Below are 25,847 nucleotides of genomic sequence, written 5' to 3'. Positions count from 1 at the left end.
TTTCTGTGGATTTCACACCTGATGACGCTTGCTTGTGTTGCAGTCGAAACGTCGTGATAATTTTTGTTTAATATAAATATTATTTTATTATTTCCCTTCTACGTGACTTTACCGAAAGAACCAAGAATATGAATCCCTGCAGTCACGAAAGCTTTAAATAAAGATTTAACTGCTTTGTTGTTTCACCAAACCCTGTGTATTTATTAACATACGTTTTCTTTTACGATTTAGAACCTAAGGGGTGCGAGGCTGCAGTAAATGTTAAGAATCATTGCAGTATAGCACTATAAACAATGCAATGTGTGTATGAATTCATTGATGATAAATTGTGTGTAAGACGACGTCCCCCGAGGAGACGGAACGATGAAATAAGTTCACGTTGCAGGTGCTGGGTGGATTGTTACAATGCGTCGCGGGATCGTGGGAGGTCATAATCGTGCCTTAGGGAGGCAGTCATCCAGCAGTGGATAATTATGGTGGTGATGGAAAAATGTATGTCCAATGTTATGAACATACAGGACAACAAAAACACACGGAATGTCCCCAGACCTCGTCGGATCTCGGAAAATAATCAGAGCCGAGTCTCGTCTGTTGCTTGGATGGGTGACTGCCTGCGCATGCCAGGTGCTGTAGGTTCAGGGCTGCTCGTGGCCAGGAGGTAGCAGTGGAGCTATTGGTTCGGTCCACAGATTTGGTCAACACTGGACTGAGAGGCTGCGGATTGGAGCTGTCTGTGCCGAGGTTTGTGTTGTTATACCTCCTCGGATGTGCTGAGGGTTCTCCGGATACTCTGGCTTGCTTTGACAAAGCAAACAACTTAGTTTAACACGTGGTAGGCTTTCGCGACCAATATTATTCATAATAGAGGTTTTTGGGTGAGATCACGTAAGTATACATGTGTCGTAACCCTCCATCACCCAACGCAGCCAGGGAGGTTTGTCACGTAAACAACGCGCCAATTAGTGACTACTTCCGCCCACCGGTGTGTTGGAGAGTAAATCCACAACATTTACAATCTGAGTACGACGTTTCGCTGGCAATTACATCCAGCATCATCGGGCGATTGCTGATGATACTGGATGTAATTGTAAATATTGTGGGTTTTACTCTCCAACACACCGGTGGGCTGAAGTAGTAACTAATTGGCGCGTTGTGTACGTGACAAACCTTACTGGCTGTGTCGGGTGGTGGAGGGTTACGACACATTCATACTTACGCGATCTAACCCAAAAACCTCTATTACTAACAACTCAATGAGTGGAGTTTTTTTTTGCCAAACATTCCGATGTGGCAGGACCCTCCTGAAAAGGAGTCTTGAGACTCAGTGAGGTTTACCCGGATAAATACTGGACATCTGTGAAGACGAGCTTAATCGGTCATCGGATTCCTTCAGGGTAAATACATATTCTGATTCTGAAATACCATGAATTCATGATTGGTGATACTCTCCTGTCGTTTGATCAGGTCAGAACCGATCCAGAGATTGAAATTCTACATTCCCATGACTGGAGTTACTCTCCTTATCACAGCCAATCCTCATCACAACCAGGCCCCACAAGATGCGTGATATTTTTTAGCTACCACATGGTGCATGATCAGTGGATAAGATTAGATCTTGATCTTCACTGTAATACCCCGTGTGAAAACGCAACAGTACGGTAACGATGAATAATTACAATAACCATTACATTTGGTATTCGCACCACTCTAATAGGGCGAGGCTATCGCAAGTGGCGCTGCATTTCACCAGACGACTCTGGTCTTCCAGTAGGGGGCGGTGTCACTTTGCGTCGTCCCATTTGAGTAATTGGCGGCGTAATTTTTATCAATATTTGGTAAAAAAAATGTTGGACCACGACGCCGGCATGCACTGACGTCGGGGGATCTTTAGACACCCACCGTTCAGCGGACGGTGCGTGATATTTGTGTGGTTAATAGACACTCGCAGTTATAACCAGAGTGGCCCGGCTGATTCGAACCACGAACGCCTGCAGCAAGGGGCCGGAACACGCTACCGCTGAGCCACGTCTCAGCATTTGCATGTCGCTAAACTGCTGGGATAAGTGGCTTTTCGAATATAAATTGAGTTGGAAAAATCTATATTAATAATACTAATTTGGCTCAATTGTAGTGCAGCCTGCACTTCATAAAAAAAAGTCTAGGTGAGTGGATGTCTGATTTTAACAATGGGGATGCAATTTGAAACACGGCAAAAAAAAAAATTGAGTGTTCCGCCGTTGCCGATCATTGCTATAACGCGGTGGGCTCTCATGATATTGTTTTTTTCCGAGACTAAGGTGCTCTGCAAACCCTCTGGCTACCATCAAAGGTTTGTACACGAAGCCATTCAGATATACAAACACAGACATAATTTCAACCGTGATGATGGGTACAAACTTAGTAATCATTGGAAAGATGTTATTAACCATGCAAAAAAGATTTAACTACACATTTTTGGACCATCTTATCTGACAGGCACTATTTTACTTTACCGAGTGTTAACATCCCCAGCGTTTAACAGTACTCTCTTTATTGTCAGCCAACACTGGTATAAACATGGGCATTTTCGTTATTTTCTATCATGTGCATCAACAGGTGCTTGTGCACAGGCATGTCCACGTACACTTGCACCCAGTGCTCTCTTTTAGCCCCGCCCCCCTTCCAATACGTTATGGTTATCATGTGCAACAACAGTGACTTGCGCACAAACACTTACACGTCGACGCCTACGAGCACCTCATGCCCTCTTTTATCCCCCCTCCCGATACGTTCCATTCATTGGCTACTTACACGTCGACGCCTAGTACCTCGTGCCCTCTTTTAGCCCCGCCCCCCTCCCGATACGTTTCCATTCATTGGCTACCACATTCTGATAAGCTCCCCCCCCCTCTCCTCCCCCTTAACTTGTATTTAAGGGCTTGCATCTTGAATCCCTGCCTCACTTGATGCAGCAAATCTGGCTGTGACTGTCCCACCTGATGACGGAGACTTGTGTTGCCTCCGAAACGTCGTGATTTTTATTTTATTTTTTATTTTTATTAATTTTAATTTCATTTTTTTACCTACGTGACTTTACCGAAAGAACTAAGAGTATGAATGGGGATGCAATTTGGCATTCTTCTTCTGGTAAAACGCCCTTCCCCATGCCGTGTTGGTCAGCGGGGTTGATTGACCATACTTCACCACGCTGCTCAGTTTGGGTTAGTGAATGGGGGAGGGGGGATTGGTGGGTGGGGGGGTCACAAAAACCGGTTCAGATGTCACTTGCCACTGATGTGAGCCGTGGCCGAGAATCAAACTCAATTTGAATGAACGACTGCATCACCGACCGCTCTACCCCTTAGGGCAGGGGTCAGCAACCTACGGCTCCGGAGCCGCATGCGGCTCTTTACGGGCTGCTTCTTGACGATATGTACGTATGTACAGTATGTACTCAGGTGCATTGCGGCTCTTGAAATACTAAATTTTGTACCGAATTGGAAAGAAATGGCTCTTCTTGTTATTTTGGTTGCCGACCCCTGCCTTAGGGTATAAAAAAAAACAATCCTAATAAAACAAAGAAGTTGCATTTATTTATTAATCAAGCAAAGGCTCGCTCAATCTCAAGACTCCTGATAACAGGGTCCTGACACCATTTTTTTCTCCAATATGAGGATAAACCTCGCTATGCGGTACAAGAGGTACCACTCCACACAGATAGATTCAAGAATGCACTGCTGGGCCCACCGTCGTTTGGCCCTCCCTCGCAGATGTTCTACCTGCAGCACGTGTCGAGCTCTGGTGGGCATCCATACAAAGACAAAGATCCCACGTGTAGCCTCTCCAGGCTGTTGGGGCAAGTGCTGTTAGCATGCACTTCTTAAGACCGGCACGGCGCACGAACCCATTGTATGGGTCGCCCATACAAGGGTACGAACCACGGTCAACTCTGTTTACCAGCCACGCTCGGCTCTGATGTGGTCCGGGTGTTTTTTCTAGGGTCATTTGGTTGCATGAAAATCTTCCTGATGATAACTAATTATTTAGTGATGATGATGACGGCGACGATGCTGCTGCTGCTGAGTTGGCGGTGGTGCACGAGCACAATTAACAACAACAAGTGGACACGTTCGTCAATATCACTGTAGCCTTAAAAATAAACAAAAAAATATATAACAGAGAGGCCACGTTTGGGGCAATGGCCCTTCTTTACAGACCATAGCGAGGCGGTGAAGTGGGGCCATTTGCAGTGCATTGAAGACCCATTGCCCAAAACGTCGCCTATTATATAACGGATTCGTTTTAAGGCCACAGCGTTATTGACTTACATGTTTAGTTTTATATATATACTGTACACTATGTGCTTTCACACCATTATATTTCCCCCTCATTTCACTCATCCAGACCGGGACATACATACAAAGGCAAATATCCCCCGTATGGCCTTAACATACTTTTGATGGAAGTGCTGTTAGCAATCACCTTGGAAGGCCAGAACGGTGCACAAGGGGGTGGGTGGCCAGCACTACGCCCGGCCGCCTTTGTCTCCCGAGTGGCGATGTTTACACACCGCAGCAGGTACTAATTTGAGGCTGAGTCGCCCTAGGGGAGACCCGGGACCGGTTCAGATAATCGTTACTGGTGTTGGTGGCTGTGAGCAGGAATCAAACTCGGGTCGCTGGGTTCGTAGTGGAGCGTTCTAGCCACTGCGCTGCCGCTCCCCACATAAACACACAGAAACACAAACACATACATGGACACACGCTTATCATATATGGGAGTGTGTGCGCGTGTATGTAAGAAATGAGTGGGGAGCCGTGGCGCAATTGTTAGCGCACTGCGCTACGAACCCGGCGACCCGACTTCCATTCCCGGACACGATCAATTACAGTGGAGAATATTTAAACCGGTCTTTGGCCTCTCCTAGGTCGACTCAGCCTCAAACGAGTGGCCGGTGCGGTGTGTAAACATCGCCACTCGGGAGACAAAGGCGGCTGGCCAATAACCCTCCCCCTCGTGTGGCGTTCCGGCCTCCATAAGATGTTCGCTAACAGCACTTGCCCCAATAGTCTGTTAAGGCTATACGGGGGAGGGGAGGTCACTGTCTTTGTATTAAATGACTGCATTCATTTGGGACTGTGCATGAGAATGGAAGGCAAGTGTGTGGACTTGATTATTATTCTTTATTCCTCCTATTTTTAATCTCGAAACACAATGTACCGCGCGCGTGCGCGCTTAGCGGAGACACCCACACACACGGAACATAAATAAATAATCCCGAAACTCAGACCAATCGCGGAACGGGCTGGAGGGGTAGGGAAGGGTGGTAAGCTACTCTGGTGTCCCCAAACCTGACCCCCCAAAAAAAGGACCCGGTCAGGAATTCTTGTGTGTGTGTGTCGGTCCGATGTAACCATCCAGTCAACCCCGAGCAACACAGAGTCTTCCCAACTCACCTCGTTGTTCCCAACTCACCTTGTTGTGCACGCACCTTATGTAACAACCTAGGTTAATTATTGAGGATTTTTAGATCGAGCAATTGTGTATGAAATGGGTTTGGCTGTGCGTGGGGAGTGGTGGGGGGTGGGGGTCATGGAATTCTCAGAGGGATTTGGTCTCCTGTGTTAGAATCAGCACCGTTTGTGGCGATAGTTGAGGGTCAATGGGATGTGGGTGGGGGGGGGAAATTGCTGTTAAACAGAACCAATCGAGTCTGGCGGGGTAGATGGAATGTGTGAGTTCCTTGGTGTGCGGGGACTTGGTGGCCTAGTCGTGGTGTGTGTGTGTCAACCTGCCACTCACGGTAGCCGCTATGCCCTCAAGCAAATGAGTGTTCCATTCCTGGCCGTGACGCACACGACCATCGCCGTCATCACTACAGAGGCCTGGGCTTCCCCTAGGTTCGCTCAGCTTAAAATCTACAGTTTGTGTAAATGTGATTGAGAGGCGGGTTTTAACGACAGATTTTAATATTTACGCGATCTAACCCAAAGACCTCTATTCTGGATGAGATGTTGACTTTGGGGGGAGAATACTCGCCCTTTTGTTTGCGTTATAAACCGTGGCGACCAGAGTACGATTCCTGACCACGGCTATCAGTGACAAGTTGTATTTGGTTGGACCGGTCCTGGCTCTCCCCTACCACACTTCAGCATTAAATTCGTGCCTACTGTCGTGTCTGAATATATCAGCATTGGAGATATACAGGTGGCTGGGCGTGATGTTGTCCACACCCCCGTGCCAGCCTTCATGTGTGCTCACTAAGAGCACTTGTCCCAATAGTCTCAAAGGCTGAGCATGGGATTGTTGTCTTTTGCGTGTGCGTGTATGTGCACATGTATGTTATGCACACGTGCTTATGACCGGCTCCAGTTTAACAGCAGAGGTCTCACTCCGAATCAGTCGAGCGGCAATATCTTTTCATCGGCTGCGTAACGCTGTGTGGAAGCTACCTGGTCTGTCGCTCCGCACGAAGCTTCAGGTCTTCTCGGCCACAGTCATTCCCTCCCTTCTCTACGCTTGCGAAACGTGGACCCCCCTAATGGAGCATCTTCGCCGGTTGTAAACATTTAGGCTGGCCTGCCTACGATCCATCCTGGGTTTAACCAGGCTGGATTGTGTGAGGAGCCCGCATGCCCAGCCACCGCATGCCTAAACAGCTTTTGTTCGGCCGGATCGAGGGGGCTAAACGGGCGCGGCACGGGCTAGAGAAGAGATGGAGTGATGTGGTACAGGAGGACGTGGAGCTGAGTGGACTTGCCGATGACCGGTACCAGCGGTGTCAAGATCGGCCTCTGTAGAGGAGGCTCGTGAAGGACGCTACTGGGCAGTTGGAGGCAGTCGCCCTCCAACAACAACGGAGGGCGGAGGAGCGACGCTCACAACAACGAGCGGAGCGCCGGTGGCTAAAGCACAGCAAGTTGGCACAGTAGGGGGCACAGGTGGTGCATCAGCCAGTCATCTCGGCCATCTTGGTCAGTCGACCCGTGGCACCTGGGTCTGCCCCGTGACCTCCTGCCAGCGGGCGTTCGACACTTCACGTGGCCTCAAGGTGCACATGGCCTGGCACAAGCGTCGTGGTGACGTCACCGCCACTTAGTGGCGAATGGCGGTTGTTGTTGTTATGCACACGTGTGTGTGTGTGTGGAGAGCTGTAGTGTAGTGGTTAGCGTACACTGCTACGGACCCAGTGACCAAGGCCGCTCACAGCCAACACCACTGACGATTATCTGAACCAGTTCTAGGCCTCATCCTAGGTCGACTCAGTCTCAAATTAGTGCCTGGTGCGATGCGTAAACATCGCCACTGGGGAGACAAAGGCGGCCGGGCGTGACGCTAGCCACCTAGTGCACCGCTTTCGGCTTGATTTGCTAACAGCACTTGCCTCAAGAGTATGTCAAGGCTATACGGGGGATCTTTGTCTTTATATGTATGCACGTGTCCCGCTCTAGATGCGTGCAATGGGGGGTACAATACAAAGGTGTGAAAGTACATGCACTCGGGAGACAAAGGCAGGATGGTGTTGGCCACCCACTTCCTCGCGTGCCATGCTGGCCTACATCGGTGCTCGCTAACAGAACTTGCCCCAAAAGTCTGTTAAAGCTGAACGGGGGGTGGGGGGAGATCTTTGTCTTTGAAGATACGTTCATGTGTTTGTTTTTTCCATTGCAGGTCTCTGCGGGACCTGGAGCTGCGTCTATTGACGGCGACGAACGAGCTGGAGAAGGAGCGAGAGCAGCGGCAGGATCTGGAGACTCGACTCCAGTACTTAGGTGAATCCATCTAACTGCCAATCCATCCATCAAACCATTCATCCAACGACGAGCTCATTTACCCATCTATCAGCTAACTCATCCACCCCTCTATCCATCGTATCTATCATCCATCCGTCTGCCAAACCATCGATGAACTGCGTTGGATTTCACGTGCGTGTTGCATAAGCTCTCTGAGGAAGCTCCCAGATTCTGTTTCCTAGCCTTGCTTTCACGAAGAGGCTGCAAGGACGTGTTGGAGCGAAACGTCGGACACGTTGCCGTACAACGACGAAAGTATATCAGAGAGCCGAACCATCGATCCATCGATCCAATTATCTTACCATCATCTTCCCACGCACTCAATCCGATTGTTTTTTTTTTGCCATTCCATTAGCACCGCGGATTAATTAAAACCGAATTTAAACCACGACACATCTCCACACTCACTGCACACACCCACACACACACTGCACACACACCCACACACACTGCACACACACCCACACACACGCTATATATTGTTTTCTGTGCTGTAGAACAACAGCTCGAGAAGAAGGAGGCTGAGGTGGCGCAATTAAAGAGTGAGCGGTCACTGGAGGCAGCAGGTCTGTGCGTGTGTTTGCATATTCATGTTTTGCATGTATGTGAAGTACCGTTGATGACTCTGGGACACCGTTGGTGAGGCACACGTATTTATTCCGTACAAGTAGTCACAACTGTGGACATACAATACTAGAGGGGGTATCGGCCCCCTCACCCGGCTAGCTGGGAATACACTGCTAACTATCTCTGACCTACCTCCTAGTCCTCCACTAACGGGCTAGGGGAGGCTGTCTGGCCCGACACTGGTAAGTCGGGCTACGGTACCCGGAGTCCCAGAGCACTAGCTCTGGTTCTCGGGACCACGCCGCTGGCTCGGTCCTGCGCGGCCCTGACAAGGGCGGCGTCCCAGGGGAGTCCAGGGCTCTAGCTAGACGATCTTCGGTCTTCACTGGTTTAGCTTTAACATTCTGCCCCGAGCCCTCTGACACATCCCCCTTTATACTCCACCCCCGCTGAGGGGTGGGGCCCCGGGCTGCTTGGTGCGGACGTCGTTGAGAGCACTCCCCCCCCGTGCACTCACGTAGCCCCGCCCACTGTGTTTGTTTCCCATAAGCTGCCATGCATAACGGCTCTCTCTCTAACACCCCTACATATGTGTACGTATGGGGAGCGGTGGTGCAGTGATTAGCGTGCTGCACGACAGACCCGGCGACCCGAGTTCGACTCCCGCTTTTCGGCCAACACCAATGACGATCATCTGAACCGGTCCTGGGCCTCCCCTAGGTCGACTCAGTCTCAAACGAGTACCTGGTGCGTTGTGTAAAACGTCGCCACTGGTGAGAGAAAGGCGACCGGGCGTGGCGCTGACCACCCACCGCCTCTCGTGGCGTACCGGCCTTCGTAGGTTCTTGCTCGCAGCGCTTGCCTCAAAAGTCTGCCAAGTCTACACGGTGGTGGTGGTGGGTGAGTGGGTGAGGTTCTTTGTCTTTTGCGTCTCAGCGAGGAAATCGTGCGAGGTGGCTGGGTGTGACCGAGGTGGTCACGGCCGTCCCATCATGCGCGAGCCGCTGCCCGACAGCTGCTTCCTCCTCGCCAAGCGCGTGCCCAAGTCGCCCAGGTGCTCCGCACCACACACCATGGAGCTTTCCGGAAACCCGTGCCCACGTAGACAATCCCCGCGCCCCGATGACCCAACCACCACACGGAAGGACGCAAACCCGCAATGGGTGCCGTTTAAATCCACATCGTCCATCCGCGGCTGTGTCGACGAACTGGTGAAAGCCTGATAATTGTTTTTTTACCCTTCTGTCTGGCAACAAAACTGACACCTTTTTTTACAAGGAGTCATGTTTGCATAGACCACAATACCTGCAGCCATAATCCATAATGGACCAATCAACTTCAATGACAGTGTATATATTATCAGAGTTATGTATTTTGTTTGAATTATGGCTGCAGGTATTGTGGTCTATGCAAACATGACTCCTTGTAAAAAAAAAGGTATCAGTTTTGTTGCCAGATAGAAGGGAAAAAAAAACCAATTATCATATTTTTTACTGGCAAATGAGGTTCCAATGGTGAAAGCCTCTCAGATAAATAAAGAAATCATCGACGTCGTTTCTCCTCTGAAATCACGAGTGCCTTTTTTAGACGGAGCGCTGCCATTTAGGCTTTGAAGCTGTCTGGCACGTGCCCGACCTCTATTGGCTTAACATAGCCAGCTGCCACGATGCATTTGCGTGTCGTGATGTAGCCGCAGCTCCGTTTATTTTGAATTTCCCTGTGAGCCAAGCAGCTCTTAAATCGGGTTTAATCAACAAAGAACAACACCACCGCTTCTCTGACAAACGCAACAAGTCGCTGTAAAATAAATGAACCATAAACAATAACAGATAAGCGAATAAAAAAAGATATAGCGAATCATAATCGTAATATAAAAATATATTTAGTTTAAAAAAAAACCTTAATTATAGATTATTAGAAAATAGCACGCTTTTCTCATAAAAGGGTTGTAAGTTTACGCTGAGGAGAGGGGAGGAGGCGCCTCGGCCCCCCATGTGGTGACGTCATCCGTTAATTATATTGAAAGGTTTCTAGGGGGGGTGTCCATTTGGAGGACGTCACCTGCTCATGCATATTAATGAGGGGGGCTGGTCGATGTGGATTGACGTCACGAGCGTTAAGAACAGGCATTCCTGGGTGATTATAGAAGGTATTGGCATCTGGGCACGAATTCACATGAAAGTAGCCGTGATTTAAAGTGAGTCATCGACGACAATGACTGCAGACCACGTTCCGTGCCAATATTGTTCCACAGACGTTCATTTACTCCGTGCTTTCCCCCGTTAATTTGTAACGGAATTCTCTTAAGTTAGATGCGGCAGCTTTTTCAAGAAGATAAAAAAAAAACATTCTGGGGAACAGCTCCCACCCGTGATCGAGTACGAATGCCGCTAACATTGCAGAGGAGTTTCTCCGCGACCCTGACCCCTGACCTTGACCTCGATCTTGCCCCCGTGACCCCGAGCAGCACGGCACACCTGGTGGAGCAAGCGGTTCGCAGTAACGAGCTGCTCAAGCGCATGCAGCCCGGGCAGACGGTGCTGCTGGGAGACTGCATGTCCGAGACGACGCGGGCACGCGGAGAGACGATCATAGAGGAGGGAGATAGTGGCGAGAGCATGTACATCCTCATGAGTATGTATGTTGAATTTCTTTCGCGCCCTACGTAGCCAATTGTGCTAATTAGAAGTGCGTGGCGGAGCCGCGGATACTCTCCTGGCCTCTCTCGCCGTGTCGTCTCACCGTGTCTCCTCCACGTGCCACACGCTGTGTCGATCTTTGTGTGTAGCGTGTTTGTACGTGCGTGTCTCTGTGTTTATCTTTGTCTGTATCGAGAGTAGTAATACGAATTATCAGAAAAAAAACGTGGTTTGTAACTCGCGCACATCTCGCAAATTGGACCCGAGATCTCGGAGGCATGGAACCAGAGCTGAATGTCCCTCGTACCCGAGACTGGACTAGGTGAGGGCCTGAACAAGTGAAGCCCTGAACAGGTGAAACCCTGAACAGGTGAAACCCTGAACAGGTGAAACCCTGAACAAGTGAAACCCTGAACAGGTGAAAGCCTGAACAGGCGATATCCTAAACAGGTGTGACCCTGAACAGATCAGAGCTTGAGCAGGTGAGAGAGCCTGATCAGGTGAGAATGAACAGGTGATGAACCTTGAGCCGTCGCTTGAAGGTGGACGGTGTTTGCATGCTGCTGCTGCTGCTACGGGCGTGTGTGTGCAGCGCGAGAGAGTTCCAGATGGCTGCTGGCGCAGCTATGGGAAACAAAACAAAAAAAACACGCTGCTCAGCCAGGGGCGGTGCTGGGTCTGGGTACCACGAGCAGATTGTTGGGCGTTCTTCGCAGCACGTGGCGGTGTGCCGTGGTCAACGGAGTGAGAAGGGTGGATGGAGGGACCTTGAGAGAGGGCTCGGTGGAACACGATAGTGATCTTTTCACTGTATGCTTGATTTGACGGGGAGCCAGTGCAAGGTTTTTAGTGCGGCATGGGAAGCCACGTGGCTGTTCTTAATGTTCAGTAAACGTGAGTCTCTCTGTAAATGTCTACGTAAGGATTATTTGTCTGTCTCCGTACCTGTTACGATATGTATGGTACATATATATGCATGGTGTGTTTTTGTGCAGCCAATAGGGCACTGTGCCACGAACCCAGCGATCCCAGTTCGATTCCAGCTCACATCCAACATTGGTGCCGTCTATCTAAACCCATCCTGAGCTTCCCCTAGGACCACTCAGCCTTAAATGAGCACATGCTGCAAGTGTGTTAACATCAGCACTGGGGAGACAAATGCAGCTGGGCGTGGGTGTTGGCCACCCTACCCCTTCATGCGCCGTGTCGGCTTTCGTAGGTGCACACTAACGGGCCAGCACTTGCGCCCATAACAGGTCTGTCGAAGGTTACACGGGGGATCCCTGTCTTTGCGTAGAGGGCCTGCTGGACGTGTCCAAGCAGGGCAAGTCGCTCTGCACGCTGCAGCCCGGCGCTCTGTTCGGGGAGCTCGCCATCCTCTACGACTGCACCCGCACGGCCACCGTCAGGGGTAAGCGGCGGTCTCGCAGGGCCACGCCACGCCGGGTGCGGTGCAGTGCGAAGTGCCGTGCAGTGTATTGTGTGGTGCAGTGCTGAGTGGCGTGCAGTGTGGTGTAGTGCGGTGGAGTGCGGAGTGTGGTGCAGTGTGGTGCAGTGTGGTGCAGTGTGGTGTAGTGTGGTGCAGTGTGGTGTAGTGTGGTGTAGTGCGGAGTGCAGTGCAGAGTGCGGTGCAGTGTAGTGTGGTGCAGTGCTGGGTGGCGTGCAGTGTGGTGTAGTGTGGTGCAGTGTGGTGTAGTGTGATGTAGTGCGGAGTGCAGTGCAGAGTGTGGTGCAGTGTAGTGTGGTGCAGTGCTGGGTGGCGTGCAGTGTGGTGTAGTGTGGTGCAGTGTGGAGTGTTGTGCAGTGCGGAGTGCAGTGCAGAGTGCGGTGCAGTGTAGTGTGGTGCAGTGCTGGGTGGCGTGCAGTGTGGTGTAGTGTGGTGCAGTGTGGTGTAGTGTGGTGTAGTGCGGAGTGCAGTGCAGAGTGTGGTGCAGTGTAGTGTGGTGCAGTGCTGGGTGGCGTGCAGTGTGGTGTAGTGTGGTGCAGTGCGGAGTGTTGTGCAGTGCGGTGCAGTGCGGAGTGGCGTGCAGTGTGGTGTAGTGTTGTGCAGTGCGGAGTGGGGTGCAGTGCGGAGTGTGGTGGAGTGCAGTGGTGTGATATGACATCCGTGCCTCTGCGCCCCCCCCCCTGCCCCCATCTCAGCACTCACGGACGTGCGGCTGCTCTACCTGAGCCGCCACGCGTTCCGCTCCGTGCTCATGCGCGAGTCGCAGTTACGGAGGAAGCTCATCATCAAGTTTCTCAAGACGTGAGTTCCCCGCCCACCAGCCCTGTGTGGAGGAGCTGTAGCCCAGGGGATAGGACACCAGGTGACAGATGAACATGTAAAATCAAATCCCCGCTTTTGTATTCATAGAAGAAAAGAATCCGCTGCGGTGTCTCTCCGCCGCGCAGTGCCATTTTTAGCACGAGCCCTCTACGCGCGCTGCATCTTTAATGCTCGACAGAGTTCGTGTTAACAAAAAATAAGACGTTGAAATTAAGCCGCTTGCTCTTACCCACCAGTTCGCGTGGATCGTTAGTGGCCATGGATAACGTCGGTGGCATGTGTGTGCCTGTTTTGAGCCTCCCCTAGGTCGACTCAGCCTAAAATGCGTACTTGTTGCAGTGTGCAAAACATCAGCACTGGGGAGACAAAGGCCGCCGGGTGTGGTAGCTGGCCACACCACCCCTTGTACCTCCTTGTGCACTGATTGGACTGGCCTTTACAGGTGCTCGCTAACAGCTCTTGCCATATCAGTCTGTATAGGCTACACGGGAGATCTTTATGTGTGTACAGTTTGTGTGTATTTATGTGGATTAGGTGCATGTGTATCTGTTCTGCCCCCCCCCAAGGTAGACTCAGCCTTAAATGAATTAACATCGCCACTAGAGAGACAAAGGTGGCCGGGCATGGGGCTGGCCACCCACCCCCTCATGTGCCGTGGTGGCCTTCGTAGGTGCTCGCTAACAGCACTTGCCCCAACAGCCTGTTAAGGCTATATTGGGGGATGTTTGTCTTTGAATGTGTGTGTGTGTGTGTTTTCCTTTGCCTAGCGCAAAGACCCTGAAAAACCTTCCAGATGAACAACTTTCCAAAATGTTTGATTGCATGGAGGAGGTGAGATTATTTGCTGCCACAATCAGAAGCTACTGTGCTCTAATAAAAAAAAACAACGTATGCCATTTTTAACAACACACATTGTTATACGTCCAACATGCACTTTCCTGCCACGTGCTGTGGTGGTCATTGCAGATGCTGTGACAGTCTGCAGGATGCTTAAAAAAAATGTTAACACTTACATGGAACTATCGTTTATAATGGAAAAAAGAACGGATAAAACATGATAACAATTGTAATGTTAATTGCTTCAAAAAGTCAAAGAGTCTCCACTTGTTCGCCATCGTTGTCAACACGTGGCCTGGAATCTTCTCCAGGTGGTCTCCTGAGCCCGGAGGCACATTTCTCGTGGTATTGTTGCAAATTCTACGAAGTGTTAACATTGTTTTGAAGCACCCTGCATAATAGCCATTTTTTTTATCGGTGTTCTGATATTTGTATTCGAACACTGGGTTGGTGAATGACCGCACAAACGTCGCAAGACTCCATTCCTGTGGGCGTCGAGGAGGTTGCCGTACCCTGGCTCGCTAGGAGAAGGCGCGGTACAGCAAAGTGTGGACTCACACCATATGTCCCTTCTGTACGGGATCGAGCGTTGCCCCTTCGCACACGTGGGTTTTCTCCAGTTTTCCTCCACTTGTATAAACATGCGTTAAATTGCTAAAAACGTATTGATATATAAAGGACTGCAGAGCTTGGGTGATGCCTGGTTGCTACCTTACGGCTTGTCTTTAATTCCTCCACGATTGTGAGAGATGGTAATTTGCAAGAAAAATGCTGTATAAAACCACACGCTATTATTATAGCATAGTCTTGTCACGTTGGTATACAGTGCAATTAATTATAATGCCCTTGAGTTATCCACAAAAGCCTAATTTATTTCAAAAAAAATTTTCCTGGAGGGTCCTGCATTGTGATGTTTGCCCAATTCCAATAATGTGCATTTGGCTTCACGTGGGAGAGAGTGCCCGGTTACGACTTTAAACATGAGCGTGAGGGAGACAAAGACGGTCGGGCGTGGTGCTAACTGGACAACCCCGCTCGTGCGCAAGCTTCAATAGGTGCTCCGCTAACAACACGCAAAGTTCCACACGGACAAATTCAAGAATCCATTGCGGCCACTGTCACGTGCTGGATACCTCACAGCACAGGCCTCCAAACGCCTGGCTATTCCCAGGCAGACCCATCGGATACAGCTCTTCGACACAGCTCGGAATCAGCATATTTATTCATACTGGAGGAATCCAATGAGTTGTGAAGCTCTTTTTCAAATATGTCCAGTGAGGGCGGGTCAGAACGTTACAACAACAAACAACACGAAAAGACGACAGGAGGGCAAAGTGTGTATAGAAATAAAACTAGACTTGTTTTAATCTTAGCAGGTAAGGCCCACTGGGCTTTCAGCTTCTTGTTTCAGAAGTCACCGGCCACAAATGATAGCTCGACGACGTGGGTTGATTGTGTGGAAATTTAGAGCAGCAAAATAATCTATGAATATATACTCAGCCTGCCCTCGGCTGCAGCTCCTCCACACGCTGCTGGTGACCGGGGAACTCACAACACTGGGCGCGTTCAGTGCGATTCAGTTGCGGGTGAGTGTTTTTTTCTAAATTCACGGCCGTCGTGAGGCGGGGCAGAGAGAGGCCACGGGGCTGGAGGATTGAAGGTTCGACCCCCGTCGACGCTTGTTCTGTTCTGTCGGGCAGAGTGCGTTCGCGGACGGGGAGGCCATTGTGAACGAGGGCGAGGTGGGACACATCTTCTACGTCATCTTGCGTGGACAGGTGACTTGTGACCAGGGGGCACGGGGGAGGGGGGGGGGGTGCGAGGTGTGAGTGTGTTTGTCATGTCTTTGGGGTCCGTGTGTGTGTGGAGGGTCCGTGTGTATGTGGAGGGTACGTGTGTGTGTGGAGGGTACGTGTGTGTGTGGAGGGTACGTGTGTGTGTGGAGGGTACGTGTGTGTGTGTCTGGGTCTATGTGTATGGGGAGTCGTGGCGGACCCAATTCGATTCCCGCTCATCCTCAACACCGGTGATGATTGTCCGAATTGGTCCTGGGCTTCTCCTCGGTTGACTCAGCCTCAAATGAGTAACTGGTGCGATCTGTAAACATCGCCACTCAGGAGACAAAGGCGGCTGGGCGTGGTGTTGGCCACCCACCCCCTCGTGTGCCGTGCCGGCCCTCATAAGTGCTCGCAAATAACACTTTCCACGAAAGTCTGTTAAGGCTATACGGGGGATCTTTGTTTATGCCTACCTATTTGTATGTGGATAACGCAGAGCAAGCTCACAATTCGCGTCGTTCTCACTTCTCTACAGGGTAAATTTCCCAACAACAACAACGCAAATCTGGCAATTCCTCTGCGAACCTGTTGCGTGCCTCCTTTGCGTCGACTCAGCCTAAATTGACGGCTACGTGTGCGGCGTGTGTGTGACCAGGTGCGCGTGTCCCAGGAGGTGGAGGGGAGCCCGAGGTTGATTCGCGTGCTCGAGCCCGGTGATCATTTCGGAGAACTCGCCCTCATCCGGTACGCGCTCGTCCACCAGTGCTGACAACCTTGCGGCTCTGTCGCCAAAACACCTCTCGGGCCCTTCGGGCTTTCCCCGACGTTTTTCTTTGAGCGACAAGAAAAAACCCCTGGTGACTTTAGCTGCAGAGGGGTTTTTGTGCCACGGTGGCGAGACGTCATCTACCTCGACCTGGTATACAGGAGGTCGTGGGTTCGATCTCGACCCTGACGCCTGCTGTATATTTGGAGTTTGCATGTTCTGTCTCCCCTTGGATTTCCCTTGCATGGATTTCTCTCCGGGTCCTCTGGGTTTTCCTTCCACATTTAGAAACGTGCATTTAGAGTATATGACCGCGAAACATTTATACGCGATACGCCGCTTAGTTGAGCCATCATTTGTCGTTTTTAAATATTTGTGGGAGTAATTCCCGGTATGTATTGAGGGTCCTGATTTAATTTCCGATTTTCTTTTACTCATGCCACATTACGGGAAGGGGAGTTGAGTCAAGGATTGAATGTGGACGTCGGGGATGATGCGACTGCAGGGCGGAGATGAGGGAAGCGATGTCTGAACCATTTCTTACCTTGCTGATGTCGTCAAGGAGCATAAACCATCATGACTTGAACTCCGGTCATCCTCACAGCAGCGGCTTTTGGCTACTCATTGAACAAAGATGATAATCGACGTGGAGTGCGGAGGCCATCATCCAGCAGTGGATAGACAATGGTCTAATGAATTGTTATTGTTCGTATACCTGCGACTGGGGCGTGGCTCTGGTCACACCCACTCCCTTCGTGTGCCGTTTGCCGGGCCTTCTTAGGCGCTCGCTAACAGCACTTGCCCCAACAGTCTGTTAAGGCTATACGGGGGATCTTTGTCTTTGGCAGGAACATACGACGCACAGCAACCTGCACGGCAGTGGGAGCGGTCACGTGCCTCACGCTGCACAGCGAGTATGGATCCCAGCACCTTGCAGCGCTCTCCAAACCCCCACCCCCTCCGAACATTATCCATTAACGTGATCAATTTATACTCTCTGGTTCTTTCGGTAAAGTCACGTAGGTTTAAAATAAAATACCAAAAAATTATTATTAAAAATAAATTAAATTAAATCACGACGTTTCGGAAGCAACACAAGCGTCCGTCATCAGGTGGGAACACCACAGCAGCAACAAACTTGCTGTAGTTGGCAAAAGAGTTGCTTATGACAAGAGATAATATAAGATCAATTTACACGTAGCACGTGAGTACACAACATCAGCAGTCGCGTAGTGGCGACGTCATCATCCCAAGGGGAGTGCACTGATCGGTCAGGTGGGGCCCCCGAATATTGGATTTGTCTTTCACGGTCGCACCGAGCGACTATTGCAGGGGTCGGCAACCAAAATAACAAGAAGAGCCATTTCTTTCCAATTCGGTACAAAATTCAGTATTTCAAGAGCCGCAATGCATCTGAGTACGTACATATCGTCAAGAAGCAGCCCGTAAAGAGCCGCATGCGGCTCCGGAGCCGTAGGTTGCCGACCCCTGGAGTATTGGATATCGCGGCTCCTCCAGCAGAATCGCCATCATTACACTCACGGTCTCGAATATTTAACGCTGTAGTAGGGGCACTCCCTCCGTCTTCGCAAGATGTTATTTTTTTCTGTTACCCTCTGTTGGAAAACATATCTCAGGGGGGGGGTAACTTATAGCTTTGGACACAGGAGGGGGCAAGGCACCCCCCACGCTCGTTACCGTTACTGCGCAGCAGTTGCTCATCGGCGGCTCTCCTGGCTGGCAAACTCACGGGTCATGATGCTGGTTGTTGTAATGACCGGCGAAACGTCGTACTCAAATTGTAGACGTTGTGGGCTTACTCTCCGACACACCGGTGTGCCGAGCTAGTAACGAATTGGAAAGTTTTGCTTACGTGACAAACCTTGCCAATCAGGCTGTGTCGGGTGGTGGCGGGGTTTCACGACACATTTCTATTTATGCGATCTAACCCACAAAACCTCTTAACATGGATAATATTGGTCGCGAAAGCCCTACAACGTGTGAAAGAGACGGAACGCCCCCCTTTTTTAGGCCTTGTGCCACACAGGGACAGATCTGCTACTGGGGGCGCCCCTTTCGAATCGTGTTGAGATGAGATGCCAAGCGCTCTTGAGACGCCCCGGTGTAAAGCAGGGCGCTATACATTAAACACGAATCACGATCGTTGTGAAGTACTGTTAATGTGTGCGTGTGCGGGAAAGCGGTAGTGTAGCGCTGCGCTACGAACCTGGTGACCCGAATTTGATTCCCGCTCACGGCCAACATCAGTGACGATTATCTGAACCGGTCCTGGATCTCCCCTAGGTCGACTCAGCCTCAAATGAGTACCTGGTGCGTGCATAAAAACATCGTTACTAGGGAGACAAAGGCGGCTGTACGTGGTGCTGGTCACCCACCCACTCGTGTGCCGTTCTGGCTTTCATCGCTGTTCGCTAACAGCACTTGCCCCAACAGTCTTTAAAGGTTATACGAGGATCTTTGTATTTGTATGTATACGTAGCTGTGTGTATGCGCTCGCGTGTTTGTTTACAGAGTGTTCGCAGAGACAATCCCCTTGGAACAAATCGAACTCCCAACTGAGTAAGTGCCGTGGCATTAACACAATTCCTCCCACGTATATTCATATCCTCATGTACACACCACATGCATACGCACACTATATAAACAATCCACACACTATCCATCAATCAGCTTTCTGGAAACATGTACAGCCTTCGCTGGATGGGGGGGGGGGGTCTCTCCAACACTTGTGCGGGTCGTTTTCAGTTTCAGTTTCATTTATGAGGTATAACCCTGTGAGCTATGCGGCTCTTGACTCGGGTGCAACCGCAACAAACTTAAGCATGAACAAGAAACATCTTAAAGTGACTACACGCAACAGAAAAATCCAGGAAAAAACAGCAAGGGTTACTTGACCATACTTCACCGCACCGGCCAGTGCACGTGGTTCGGTGCTGGTGGAGAGCAACGTCCTTGGACTATAGAAGGACAGAGCAGCAGTAGACACCGCTGAGCCGCCACCGCTGAGACCCCGAGTTCGAATCCGGGTTTCTGTCGCCCGTGATGAAACTGAGTTCTCAAGTGTAGCAAGTTGATGCTGTCAATCCGGTCACCAACGACTGCACAAGCAAATCACATGAATTCGCTTTGTTAAATGACATAATTAGGCTTAATTGCCATGATGTTACGATCATTTTCTCTGCGGCGTGTAGTTCTTTGATATTTATCTAACAACGCTGCACTGTGATGCACTGTCTTGCTGTGAGAGTTTAAGCCCACTTCACCACCCTGGCCTGCAACACTCCGGTAGTCCCAAGGCCTTCTCCCATCCATGTGCTACTAACCAGGCTAAAAAGAAACCTGCTTAGCTTCCACAAGATTTGATGTGATCGGGCGCGCCAACGGGTTCTGTTGACAGACTCGGAGAGGTGACACGGAGTGTCTTGTTGTGCCCCTTAGGCTGGATTGCTTCACTCAGCCTGCGGTGGCGAACAGCGTGGCTACGTAGGTGACTACACCTTCGACGATTACACCCCCCCCCCACACCATAATTAATGACAACAAAGTACGTAAGGATGTGACTTATTTATCCCTGGGTAAATAAAATAAAACTGAACCTTTTTTTATTTTGCCAGGTAAGGCCCATTGAGCTATATAGTTATTTTTCATAAGTGACCTGGCCACATATGATAGCTCAACAAAGTGACTTTTCGTGTGGAAATGTAAAGCACCCAAATACTCTAAACGCGTGTTTCTAAATGTGGAGGGGAAAAACGGGAGGGCACGGAGAAAAAAATCCACACGACCACAGAGAGAACCTGCAAACTCCAAATATACAGGCGTCGGGCTCGGAATGGAACCCACGACCTCCTGCATACCAGGCGAGGGAGTTAACATCTCGCCACCGTGGTGAGATTTTAACATCCCGACTTGTGATGGCGATGACATTGTACGAGTGGTGATGAGATTGTACGAGTCAGCTGTCTAGTGACGCACAGCTGTAATCCAGCACTGTGGAAGCAAGGGTTGGTGGATCGCGACAATGTTGTAACACTCCCTTTTCCCGTGGGCGTCTAGGAGGTACCCATACCCTGGCTCGCCAGGAGGAGGCGGTACAATGAATATGTGGACTCCCACCTGTTCCATCTGCACGTGATAGAGTGTTGCCCCCTCACATGCGTGCGTCTTCTCCGGGCGCTCCAGTTTCCTCCCACGGGTGAAAAACACTCATTAAATGGCCGATGACACCTTCATATATGAAGGTCCGCAGAGCTCGGGCGACGACGGAGATGCGACGGCACGAGCGGCATTGGCCCACCAGCGTCCTTGGCCACGGTCACCCCCCAACGACCTCTCGTCCCCCAGGGTCAGCAGGGAGCGGCTCGTGGCCAGCGACACAGAGGAGGAGGAGGCGGCCGCTGCCGTGTGCTGCCTCTCGCACCTGGAGCCCGTGCGCTACGCCGACACGGACGAGCCCGTGACCCTGGGGGTCGGCGCGTTCGGCCGAGTAGACATGGTGAGGCGAAAAAGCCATCGCAACAGAGTTGGTGACGCTCGACGCATTCGTCACGAACATCAGCAGTAACGTTTCTTTCAGAATCGTTATTTATCCGGGAAGGATCCGATGTGCCGTGAAGCTGTTTTTCATGGATGTTCAGTCGTGTGGCCTTGATAGAGGGTAAAAGTGTTTAATAGGCGACGTTTCAGGAAATGGTCATTCACTAGAGCACATCAGCCAGAGAGGTAGAGGCCCATGGGCTGTGAATAAGGGCCATTTCTCGAAATGTCTATACTTTTCGGTGTTATTGACGAATGTGTTGAGGGTTTAAAAAAATGTTTTTGTTATTTGGGCTCATGGACCACTGCAAACGCAGCAGCAGCAGCGGCATCACCAAATAATATTGAAATACATTTTTATTTAAATAGAAACACCGTATTAAACTGAAACTGTTCAACTAAAACTATACTATAAACTATTCTTATTTTATCAGGGAAGGCCCACTGAGTCGTATAGCTCTTTTTCAGAAGCGACATGGCCATAAATAATTGCTCAACGTAGTGTAATTTATCGCAGTCAGATAATCTAGATGCACGTTTCTAAATGTGGAGGGAAAAACCGGAGGATCCGGAGAAAAATCCATGCAACCACGGGGAAAACATGCAAACTCCAAATATGCAGGCGTCAGGGTCAGGATTGAAACTATGACCACCTCCATACCAGGCGAGGTAGTTAACATCTCGCTACCACGGCGCCCCTTGGCCCTGTTGGGTGGAGGAGGTCTATACGACACACACACACACACACCACTGGCATCTTACTCGCGAGTGAATCGGGACCCGATCTGACACGCGGTCACGGCCGCCCCGGCATGGCGCAGGTTTGCTGCGGAAGCACCGTTTTCGCCCTCAAGAAGATCGGCAAGGCCAACGTCGTGCAGCTGCACCAGGAGGAGCACGTGCGCGCCGAGCGGCACATCCTCGCCGAGGCCCGGTCCCCCTTCATCGTCAGGTGCGTGGACTTCTTCCTCGTCCAGTGTCGTCGACGTCCAGCGTATAACGACGCAACACCTGGTCCACAAACGCGAAGGGCACGTCGCGGCGATACCACTCCGCTTGCTCCTGACTCGGTCGTCTGGCTTGACCGCCTGAATGTGAAATTGTAGTTGTCGCTGTGTGTCTACATCAGCGGTTGTGGCCGAAACGTCGTGAGAATAATTTTATTATGTTTTATTTTTATTATTTTATTACTTCCCTTCTACGTGACTTTACCGAAAGAACCAAGAAGAAGAAGAAGAACGTAATCATCAAAATCATCATCATCGTCGTCATTATATTCGGAATCGTATTTATAGCTGCTATCATCAGACTAATGAAAAGCGATCGTTAATGATATTAAAAGAGCCCCGGATGAGGTTTTTGCGCGATGTCATTTATAGCCCTCGGGCCGGTGCAGAAATTGGTACCAACCTAAGCTAGAAAAACTTTAGTCGTATCGATTTCTTTCCTGTAAATGGCGAATACGAGTGAAAGATTTTAGAAATAATTCATTCATTTAAAGTGGTTGGTTTTCGCATAATTCGCTGTTATTGGCCGCATCATTAAGGAATTGGAGCACGCTAAAGTTACACCATCTCAGGTGATACCGATGAGTGAAGTATATCTCATCTGTGTTCATGTGTGTCTGTTTATGTAAACCTCCGATGAGCACGGTTGGCTATGTATGGTGCGAAAGAAGTTCAACATACATGCATGCATGCGTCTGCAAAATAGCAGGGTGGAGTGGGAGGCCTATGCAGGCCTTTTTAATCCCTGAGCTCACACCGTTGCTTGTCTGCTGAGCTGCAGTAACCAGCTGATCATGGTGGCTGATGACCTTACTCCTGCTAGCACCAGGGCAACGTAGGCCTTTTAACTCACGTACTAGGGTTAGAGGTGAACGTGCGGTGAAAGGTCTGATTGTTAATGTGTAATGTATACCCGTTGAGTTAGCATTCAAGACGTTTATCTATACCACTAGTGACTTAGCAGGCATTGTTGCAGACAATACGCTTGATTTACGTAGAGCCTTACACATATCTGCAATGTTCGAGTGAATTAGGATTGTTACAATTTATAATTTTTTGCATTCAAATCAAATCACGTGACTCTTATATGAATCTGGTCACCGGTTTGTGCACGTCTAGAAATGTTTTACATTTTTAACCAAAGAAAGGAAGGGATCTGGTTCAGGTCAGTCTAATGTCTATGAGTCCCATAGATATAACTGCTCAATCCGAGATATGAATGCCGTGATATTACATTACCTTTGTGCTGTTCGCCTTTTTGGAGTTCTCTGGTCTAACACTGGCAGTTGAGACAAGGCCAGAAAGGAGGATGTCTCTGGTGTAGGCCGATCAGCTCCAAGGACAACGCATACATTATCAAAGCATGGTCGTTTGCATTGTCCTTGTACTGTTCACACTTTGGCGTTCTCTGGTTTAACACTGGTGGGACAAGGCCGTAAAGGAGGCTGTCTCTGGTGTAGGCCAATCAGTTCCAAGGACAATCCTTCCATTATTATCAAAGCATGTTAGTTTGCAAGCATGATGTGTGGTTAGTGCAGACCTCATACAGTGCAATAGGTGTCTATTTAGTCATTGAACTTTCAATGAATAAGTTGCCGGTTAGATTCAATCTCCCTGCGCTGCGGTGAAAACAATGGGGCAAGTTTCTCGAAACAGAAAACCACGAGGTTCAAATAATGCACAAAACCGTGTGAAATAATATTCGGCCTTTGCGTTATGAGGTTATTATATTATTATTTTTTATGAATTAAATCATGTTTACCATCTGTATTCTTATTAGCGCTATTACCGATACCCCAGTGAAGCCCTCATATATTGCTCGTATGAAAGAAGTAACACTATCGGAAACGCATCCCCATATTTATATATAATGGTACAACGACCCCTTTTAGCTCTGATTGGGTTAGCATTCAATGTCTCCAGGAACGCATCTTGAGTGCTAAGCGAGGTCTGCCTGTACATGGAAAACCCATTAGCAGTTCCTGAAGCAATGCATTGTGGTCCTCTTGGGTCACGATCATAAACAATTTGAGCAAATCCTCACCCCCTACTAATCCTCATCCCCTACAAATCCTCATCATCCCATACAAATCCTCAACCCCTACAAAGCCTCACCCCCAACAAATCCTCACCCCTACAAATCGTCACCCCTACACATCCTCACCTCCGACATTGTCCGCAGGCTCTACCGCGTGTTCAGGGACACAAAGTTCGTGTATTTTCTGCTGGAGATGTGCGAGGGAGGGGAGCTTTGGAGCAAGCTGCGTGATGCGTAAGTACACCAACATCATCATCATCCACATCATAATCACCATTGTAATCATCATCAGCAGCAGTAGCGACACTGTGAGCGTTTGTGTACATGCCCGCGTGTGTGTGTGTGGAGCGGGAGTGAAGCGGTCAGCGCGCTGCAATACGAACCTGGCGACCCCAGTTCGATTCCTGCTCACGGCCAACACCGGTGACGATTATCTGAACCGGTCCTGGGCCTCCCCTAGGTCGACTCAGCCTCAAATGAGTACCTGGTGTGGTGTGTAAACGCAACAAAATGCGGCCGTGCGTGGCTTGCTGATAACGCACATGCCGGCTTGTTTTAGAGGAGCGCTCGCTACAACAGCACTTGCCCTGTGCGTGGCGGGGGAACCTTTGCCTTTGCCTGTGCACAGGGGGAAGTTCGACGAGACGACGGCCGTGTTCTGCTGCGCGTGCGTGGTGGAGGCATTCGACTACCTGCACACGCGCGGCATCATCTACCGCGACCTCAAGCCCGAGAACCTCATGCTGGACCGATATGGATACATCAAGCTCGTAACAGCTTTCACACACACACAAAGACCCCCCGTGTAGACTTAACAAACTGTTGGGGCAAGTGCTGATAGCGAGCAGCTATGAAGGCCGGCACGGCACACGAGGGGGTGGGTGGCCAGCACCTTTGTCTCCCTAGTGGCGATGTTTACACACCGCACCAGGTACTCGTTTTGAGGCTGAGTCGACCTAGAGGGGGCCCAGGACCGGTTCAGATAATCGTTGTTGGTGTTGGTCGTGAGAAGGAATGGAGCTCGGGTCGCCGGGTTCGTAGCGCAGCACGCTAACCGCGACACTACCGCTCCCCACTACATACAAAGACAAAGATCCCTAGAATAGCCTTAACAGACCGTTGGGGCAAGTGCTGCTAGCGAGCATGGCACACGAGGCGGATGGGTGGCCAGCAACCACGTCCGGCCGCCTTCCTGGCAAATACGAACCCGGTGACCTTTGGAAGAACGTTAATCAACCAGGTAGGATGTTGACTATTGTGTTAGCCGACTCTCTGGGTTGTATTGCATGGTATTTCTAAGTTTGCTATGTTTGTTTTCTCATTCATTCGTACTTGATGATGGTGACTTTACCGAAAGAACCAAAGAGTAATTCCTGCAGTCACGAAAGCTTCGAATCTTGGTGTTAAGATGTTCAAGCACAAAATAGTTACCTATCGCAAGGCATCAAGGCTGCATTAACAACACACACGTGCTGCAAGAACATGCAAACAAACTCGATGCCTTGCAATAGTTATCTTAGGTTGGTGTTTGCGCATCTTAACGTCTGTTTTATTGCCAGGAAGGGTCAATCCTTTTCTTATTTTATTCAAGCGCAATTATAGCAATAATTATGAAGG

At 50.0% G+C, this 25,847-nt stretch overlaps 1 protein-coding gene across 1 annotated transcript in view; it reads left to right on the top strand.

Moving 5' to 3' along the window:
* LOC144731542 (cGMP-dependent protein kinase 1-like) overlaps positions 1-25,847 on the top strand; it is a 33,957-nt gene that overhangs the window by 1,280 nt on the left and 6,830 nt on the right. The window contains exons 2-17 of the mRNA XM_078612671.1: positions 7,651-7,751; positions 8,270-8,338; positions 9,276-9,393; positions 10,807-10,973; positions 12,276-12,389; positions 13,121-13,226; positions 14,015-14,078; positions 15,785-15,862; positions 16,518-16,606; positions 17,477-17,542; positions 19,161-19,208; positions 20,088-20,132; positions 20,994-21,144; positions 22,007-22,137; positions 24,375-24,464; positions 24,859-25,000. Of these exons, the coding sequence (XP_078468797.1) occupies positions 7,651-7,751; positions 8,270-8,338; positions 9,276-9,393; positions 10,807-10,973; positions 12,276-12,389; positions 13,121-13,226; positions 14,015-14,078; positions 15,785-15,862; positions 16,518-16,606; positions 17,477-17,542; positions 19,161-19,208; positions 20,088-20,132; positions 20,994-21,144; positions 22,007-22,137; positions 24,375-24,464; positions 24,859-25,000 (1,579 nt within the window). The remainder of the gene's footprint in view (positions 1-7,650; positions 7,752-8,269; positions 8,339-9,275; positions 9,394-10,806; positions 10,974-12,275; positions 12,390-13,120; positions 13,227-14,014; positions 14,079-15,784; positions 15,863-16,517; positions 16,607-17,476; positions 17,543-19,160; positions 19,209-20,087; positions 20,133-20,993; positions 21,145-22,006; positions 22,138-24,374; positions 24,465-24,858; positions 25,001-25,847) is intronic.

This window comes from Lampetra planeri, chromosome 2, assembly GCF_965212315.1.
Source record: "Lampetra planeri chromosome 2, kcLamPlan1.2.h2, whole genome shotgun sequence".
NCBI lineage: Eukaryota > Metazoa > Chordata > Hyperoartia > Petromyzontiformes > Petromyzontidae > Lampetra > Lampetra planeri.
The sequence above is the reverse complement of the archived record's forward strand: the minus strand, read 5'-3'. Positions and strand labels throughout refer to the sequence as shown.